The sequence below is a fragment of the Heliangelus exortis genome, unplaced genomic scaffold (assembly GCF_036169615.1).
Source record: "Heliangelus exortis unplaced genomic scaffold, bHelExo1.hap1 Scaffold_132, whole genome shotgun sequence".
NCBI lineage: Eukaryota > Metazoa > Chordata > Aves > Apodiformes > Trochilidae > Heliangelus > Heliangelus exortis.
This window is the reverse complement of record NW_027285951.1, coordinates 519,037-526,243: the sequence shown is the minus strand read 5'-3', so window position 1 is coordinate 526,243 and position 7,207 is coordinate 519,037. Positions and strand designations below refer to the sequence as shown.

The window sequence follows — 7,207 nt, the reverse complement described above, 5'->3', positions numbered from 1 at the left end:
ACGGGGGGAGTGGATCAAGGGTTGGACTTGATGATCTCTGAGGTCCCTCCCAACCCAGCCAATTCTAGGATTCTAGGATTCTATGTACCTTGGAGCCTTTTTTAGGGTAGAGGGACTGTGGATGTCTTGTTTCTTGTTCCCCTAAGCCTTGTAGTTACACAAAGAACAGTTGTATTTCGTTCTAACGAATCCGTATGTTTGCATATTTCACATTGTTGGAGGCAGATAAATTCTTAGTACTCTCAAAGTTGGGTTAGCAAACACTTCCTAGTTATTTACCATGAATTGCCAAGCACACATATATTACACCGCCTGTAGTCAGGGCCTGGGGCTGTGCCTGCCTGGCTGCCTGTCCTGCTGACAGCCCTGGAGTCAGGGTGTGTGTCCCGAGGCGTGGAGCCCTGTGTCCCCAGGCAGCCCCAGCTCCCCGTGAGCAGGGCTGTGCAGCCTCTTTGCCCGCTGCTTTGCACAGCCAGCTCCATTTGCCCAGCTGTGCCTGGGCCGGTGCCTGGAGCAGTGATTTAGTGAGAAAAGCTGCGCTGGGGGGCTTGGGGGATCTTGGCTTGGAGAGGAATAGAGGGCTGGTGTGGAGAGCTTCAATGGGGGAGAGCAGCCTGGTGGAGGAGCGGGGACTTGCGGGTGCTGATTGTGTCCTCTTGCCTTTGCAGCAGGAGGTGCTGGAGAAGAAAGTGGTGTGTGGAAGAAAGCAGAGCAGAAGAGTGAGCAGAGGAGGCTTGGAGGAGTGAAGTGGAGGTAGGAGTCTCCGCTCCACTCACACGCACACACCTAAAGCTCTGGAATTACCTTTTATTGATTCCAGTTCTATGTATACTCAAAAGGAGGGGGGTTTACATACATATTCATAGGATTACATCATGCCATTATAATATTCATGATAGTCGGAGTCTGGGCAGAGTCTGGTTTTGGGGAGATATCCGGGGGTCGTGGGGGTCTTTGGATGAAGTAAGAGCTCTTCCTCAGGCTTGAACTTTTTACCTTTCTTGATTTCCCCGACTTCATTATACTGTTACAAGGCAATATCAGACCCTAGCCATAACTTTCCTCTTATCTGCTGGTTGTGACATCTTTATTTTCTTCTTCTGCAGACGTTCACATTCCTTTGGTATCTCGTTAGCCTTGGCAGTGTCTTAAGAACAGGACCGACGCTTTTAATTATCTCTGAGACAGAAGTTAGTCTCGCTAGGGCCTTGTTTTGTTCACACTGTTTCAGTGGAAAAATTCCATGTCTCAACTGCTTTGCTTAGCCCCACATTCACTTCTTACTCAATTCTTTTCCTGAATTTTACTGGTTAGGAATACAAATTCATCATCAGCCATTACACTCTTCTTCCTCTGCAGGGCACCACCCAGAACTGCACACAAAGCTGGAGCTCCACAGCACTGCTCAGACTCAATCTGCATGAGAATCCTCAAACCACAGACAGCTCTGTTTTTTCCCCAAAGTCTCTGAGGGAAGCTGCCACTGAGCAGCCTGACTGTGACACTGCAGGGATACACAGTGTTCTGCCTCTACAATCACAGGAGAGGTGAGAAAATGGAGCCTGGAGAACTCCTAGGATTCTGTCATGCCTTGAGCCCAGGATCGGTCCCAGGATCAGAGCCCAGGTCCCATCCAACAGATTTCACCACATGCTGTACTTTCCCAACACCACATTTTATTTGGGGACCTTTTTGACCTGTTGGGAGCTGTTCCAGAGGCCAGGAGGCTGCACCTCCTGCTGCTCTGATGAGACAAGGAAAGCAGCTCTGGCTCAGCTCTGCCCTGCCCAGCTGTCCCAAGCCACCTGGGCCCACCCGGTGACGCTGACCCTGCCCAGCAAGGCTGGAACCTCCTGTAGCCTCTTGGGCAGCTGGTGATGGATCCATTGCCAAACAGCCTCCAACAGGGTATCTTGTTTGGGTGTCTGAATCCACTGCTCTAGGTCTCTGTGGGAGAGTTCAAAAACTCTGCAGACACCCTGGTGACCTCCTGGAAGTGACAGAAGAGGAATGCAGCAGCTGCTTCTCACAGCTTGGGAGAGCTGGAATCAGTTGGGAGTCTCCGGGTGCTGATGCAATTCCTCACCTGTAGGTGGGCTGGAAGAACTCAGCACCAGCTGATGATGCCCATGACACTGAGCAGGAACTGCTGCGAGGAGCAAACGTTCATCATCCTCAGCTGTGCCCAGGACTGCCCTGGTGTAGCTGTGCTTGGTGACCAGGCTCATCATTTCAGGTGAAACACCCTCCATTTTACACTCTGCCTTCTTCCTGCAGCTGCCAAACAAAGCCCTGAAGACAAAGCAGTGCTAGGGTTTAAAAGAGCTTTTTGCTGAGGTAAACCCTGACTCCCTTCTGCCCTCTGCCTCCTGGCATCACCACCCTAAAGAAGGGGAACCTGGCTGTCCAACAAGCTGGGGCCAGGGCACTCACAGGGCTCAGCTGATGTGCAGGTAGCAGGAGAGGCCAGGACAAATGCTGTGTGCTCTGCAGGCTCTGGGTGCTGCCTGTGCAAAGGAGGTCATGGCACGGGGCTGCTGCTTCCATCTTTGTTCCCACGCTGCCATCTGCACCAGGAGCCCTTAGGTCAGGGACAATTTCTCAAGGCCATCTTCCCACCAGGACCTTCGGCCCAGTGCAGCCACTTCCTCCTGCTGGGATGACATTAGGGAGGTTTAACTGGGAGAGCCAGGGCACAGGAGAGTTCTGGGGGCACTCGTTTGGACAGGGACAGTCGGGCACAGCCCGGGGGTGCACATGAGGGAACAGCAGCCGTGACGGGGCGGTGGTGAAAGTACCATCTCCTGATGGGGGCAGCAAGATTGTCCTTGACCCATCTCATCATCAGCAGAAGCACAGGCCTGGGAAGGACCATCTTGATCTCTTCGGCTCCCTCACACTCTGCAGGATGTGCAAGGTCTGAGCTGCTAAGGACCTGACTGAGGGATCAGGGTCATACTCCAAGCTATTGATGGCTGCAACAGAAAGAAAGCGAGCGGTGGTGAAACCCTGCTGTCTGCACAGCCCCTTCTCTGCAAGCCCATCCCTCTCTTTACCTGACTAGGAGGAGCAGCTGGGACCAAGGGAGCAGCTGGAAGCTGCTGCTCAGGAATCCCAGGCTCCCAGACTGGGTTGGGCTGGAAGGGATCTTCTTAAGGATCGCCTATTCCCAACCCCCCACCTCGGGCAGGGACACCTCCCACTTGGCCGGGGAGCTCCAAGCCACAGCCAGCCTGGCCATGAACACTTCCAGGGATGGGACAGTCACAGCTTCTCCCTCCCTCCTTTCCCCGCAGCAGCGGAGCCAGGAATGGCAGCACCCTGCCCAGGCTCTCTCCCCTGCCCCACCAGCACCCTCTGACCCTACTCACCATCCCACACAACCTCCAGTGTCTGTTTGGATCGATTCCTCCCCAGGTGCCGCACAGCAGTCCCTGTGCACAGAGCTCCCGTCAGACCTCCCCCTCCCCAGCACTGCGGCAGCACAGCCCCCGGCCCGGCCAGCTCGGCCGCACGCCCTCCTGCCCAGCACTCTGCGGGGATGGCCCCGGGCAAGTCCCCGAGGGCGCTGCTGACACTGAGCCAGGCGGCCACCAAGGCCACTGAGGCCTGGGCAGGGCAGGGCAGGGGGGGCAGCAGGAGGCCAGGGCCCTGCCCAGGACAGCAACAGGGCTGCTCCTGGTGCCAGGGCAGTGCCGGGGGCTGGGGCCGGGCTGCCAGAAGAGGGTCCCCAGGGCTGTGGCTCACCTATGAACCTGATGGCCTCCATTCTCACGCCGGCCTGAGAGTCCCACAGGTAGTGCAGGCTGAAGCACACGTAGTCTTCCACCCTGCTCCTGTCCTGCTTCAGCTGGAGAGTGCCCGAGGTCACGTCATGGGGCTGGCACAGACCATTCCCCATCTGCCAGAGCAGTCCCTCTGCCCATCCCACCCCTTCCCCCCCAGGCCATTCCTTTCTGCCAGCCAGGAGCCCCGGGGGGCTGAGGTGCAGCCAGAGCCACAGGCTCTCAGAGGGGGTCTGGGGGCACTGTGACCCCTCCATGCTGCTGCCAGGGCCCAGGTGGGCTGGGGGCTCCTGCAGCACCCAGGGGCTGGGGGGAAGAGGGGCCTGCAGAAGAAGCCCTGGCTGTGCCTTGGGGAAAGGGGAAAGAAGGGGGACTGAGCTCCAAGCTGTGCATTCTGCTCTGGATCAGGGACAGCCAGGAACAGCTGCACATCCACACCCTGGGCACATGGAGCATCCATCCCCTGCCCAGCCCAGGCCCTGGCACCTGGGGCTTGTCCTCACCAAAGTCTCTCCAATCATCCAGTTCTTCCCCTTCTTGATCACCCTCTTGAGCTTCCTCCAGCCCAGGAACTTGGCACAGATGAGGAGGGTTTTGCCAGAGGCCTGCAAAACAGCAGCAGGTGGGAGCTGGCACCACAGCTCAGAGCAGGAGACCTGTCGTCCCCCTCCTCTGGGCAAGGCTGCAAACTGTCCCCCGCTACTTCTGGGAAGAGGCAGCTGGGGACAGAGCCTGAACGCCCGGGCTTCAATGCCCGAGGCAGGGACACGGGGCAGCCACCGCCTCAGTTATGGCACTCTCACAGCCAGCACAAGAGAAATGGGCAAGAGCTGCTGAGCTGCTGCTGCTGCCAGGGCTGGGGCAAAGGGAAGGAAGGGCAAAGCAGGTGCTCAGCTTTCAACTCTCTACCTCAGCCACACTCCTGCTCTCAGCATTCATGTGCAGGAAGAGCGAGACCACGACCCCGCGTATCGCCTCCTTCATCTCTGCCTTGTCTCTGCTCACCATAGCCTTCATCGTGTCCCCAAAGAGGCTGAGGGAGAGCTCTTGCACCTGGCTGGACTCCTGGGAGGAAAGAAGACAGTGTGACTGCACAACAGCCTCTCCCCAGCCACGGTGACCAAAAGCATTAACGTGGTCAGCGTGAGGGGAGGTGCTCTGGGGTTGCTGGGCTCGGGGCACCTATCTAGAGGCCGAGGCCAAGGAGAAGCCATGCTGGGTGCAGAGCCCTCCCAGCAGAGCCCTCCCAGCAGAGCCCAGGGCCGTGAGGAGGGCAGCAGCCCTGCCCAAGTGCTGCCCGTGGGGCTGGGCTGGAGGGCAGCTGTCCTTGTCCCTTGCCCCTCTGCGGGATCAGGTCCCACAGCAGCCTTACATCACCAAAGAGGGCTGGGAGCTTCTGTGCCAGCAGCAGAGCGATGGGGCTGGCCTCTTTCCTCTTCAGCTGACCCATCATGGTCTGGAAGAAGAGCAAGGCCTCCATCCTGATGGCTGTGGATGGATCCTTCAGGCACCTCAGGATCCTGTCCAGCAGAGATCTGCCCCGCATTTCTCTTGCCTGGAGGAAACAGAGAATTTCTGTGAGGGTGGAGCAGTGGAGGAGCAGCCTGGCACAAACGCCCCGTGTGCTGAGCACCAGCCTCCCCCCCGGCTTCCCGGCAGGCGCTGCGCATGCCGATGGGGATGAAGGAGAGAGCAGGACAGCAAAGGCTCTGTGGCCCCTGCTCAGCCACCCCTCTCTCTGCTGACAGCCACCTCCTTCCTCTCAGCCAGGCCCAAGCCAGCGCGTTACCCCTGCCCCAGCCCCAGGCTGCCAAGGCGGCTCCGCCTGACTCCGCCTCGCTCACCATCTGCGGATCTCCTGACAGTGCCACCAAGCCCTCGAGTGCCCGCAGACGGATTGTCTGACTGCCATGCCTCAGGTAGGCGTGGAGGAGGCGCAGGTCACTCCAATCCTTTCCCAGGCCCTGGCAGCCCAGCAGCTGAAAGAACAACAGCGGTGAGAGACGGGCAGAGCTGCGGGACCCTGGCACTCTGCAGCTCCTGGTTACGCTGCCAGCTCGGGGGGGGGGCAGCCCCTCCGGGAGGCAGCCCTGCCTGTGGACACGTGGGGGTGCTGAGCACTGCCCCAGCAGGGAGGGCTGGATGGAGGGCCCAGGGACTGACTGGCAGCAGAGCCCTCTGTCCCAGCTCCAGGGACTGGCATCCCACCCGGCGGCAGCCGCCTGTGCCAGAGGGACGGCTTCAGGAGCATCTGGCAGAGGCACTGCTTCCCACCAGGCTTACCTCACTATAGAAAGTCATGGCATAGTTCATCTGCCATTCCCTCCTCTGAGCAAGAATCTCCTTCACGTGCTGGAACAGGAAGGCTTGCTGCTCAGCCGGGCTCTTCCTCATCTCTCTGGGCAGGGCAGGGCAGGGCAGGGCAAGAAAAGCAGTGCTGGCAGTGAGCAGGGCAGGCAAAGCCTTGCTGGGATTGCCCTGCCCAGCCCAGCCAGGACAGCCCAGGCCAGGACACGCCTTTGCCCCCAGCCACAGCCTCCACACCACTTGCTGACAGCGCCCTGCTCTCTCCCCAGGCAAGGAGCACCCCTCGCCACTCGCATCGCTCCCTGGCCAGCGCTGCGGCTGCAGCCCGGGGCCTGGGTGCCTGGGGACTTCTCTGCCCCCGGGGATGGGGCTGCCGAGGCACTGCTGGCTACAAAGGGCTCTCACCTGGCCAGCAATCTGACTCCTCTCTCCAGGGTCTCTGCTCGCAGCATCATGTCCCAGCCGCCCTGCTTCTGGATGTTCTGGACATGCCCTTCACAGCCAGCAGCGTGCAGCAGAACTTTAATGCCCTCCACTGCCAACCTGTGTGCAGAGCAAGGTCCAGTTACACACAGAGCAGGGGCCCTGGCCCAGGGCCCAGGGGAATGGCAGGGGAAGGGGATGGCGCACCTCAAGGGGACGGGTTGATCAGCCCCAGGCTGCTTCTGCTCCAGGATCACTGCAGCCAGGGAAAGTTTGTAGAGCAGGGTCATGAGGAGCCTGGGGAAGAGCCCTTCCAGGATCCTCTGACAGCGGGGCCGCTGGCTGAGCCTGTACAGGACCTGGCTTGCCTGCAGAAAGACACAGGGACAGCTCTCAGTGCAAGGAAGCTGCTGGGGCATATTCGTCCTTGGGGAGCTCACGGGGCAGCCTTGGGGGGCTGGAACAGGGGGGTTGGTGCAGGGCAGGTCCCTGCTGGCCCCCAGGGGCTGTGTCCACAAGTGCTGGAGGAGGGGGCTGTTGGGGGCAGGCAGGAGGGGCTGTGTCTCTTTTCCTGGGGAGCCATCAACAGCCCTGAAGGCCCTGAAGCAAGGCCTGCTCTGCTCACTCACAGATGGGATAGCACAGTTTGGTCTCCAGCCCTGGATCACACCCAGCAGCCTGTCAAGGACTGT

General features: G+C 59.4%; 1 protein-coding gene across 1 annotated transcript; it reads right to left on the bottom strand.

The window, feature by feature from the left end:
* Positions 1–2,844: 2,844 nt before the first annotated feature.
* LOC139790715 (uncharacterized) lies at positions 2,845–5,804 on the bottom strand. The gene is made up of 5 exons (XM_071732582.1): positions 5,158–5,804; positions 4,695–4,850; positions 4,289–4,390; positions 3,487–3,850; positions 2,845–2,975 (listed from the first exon to the last, which is right to left on the bottom strand). The coding sequence occupies exons 1-5, from the start codon at positions 5,329–5,331 to the stop codon at positions 2,845–2,847; spliced, it is 927 nt and encodes a 308-aa protein (XP_071588683.1). The 5' UTR covers positions 5,332–5,804.
* Positions 5,805–7,207: the final 1,403 nt, after the last annotated feature.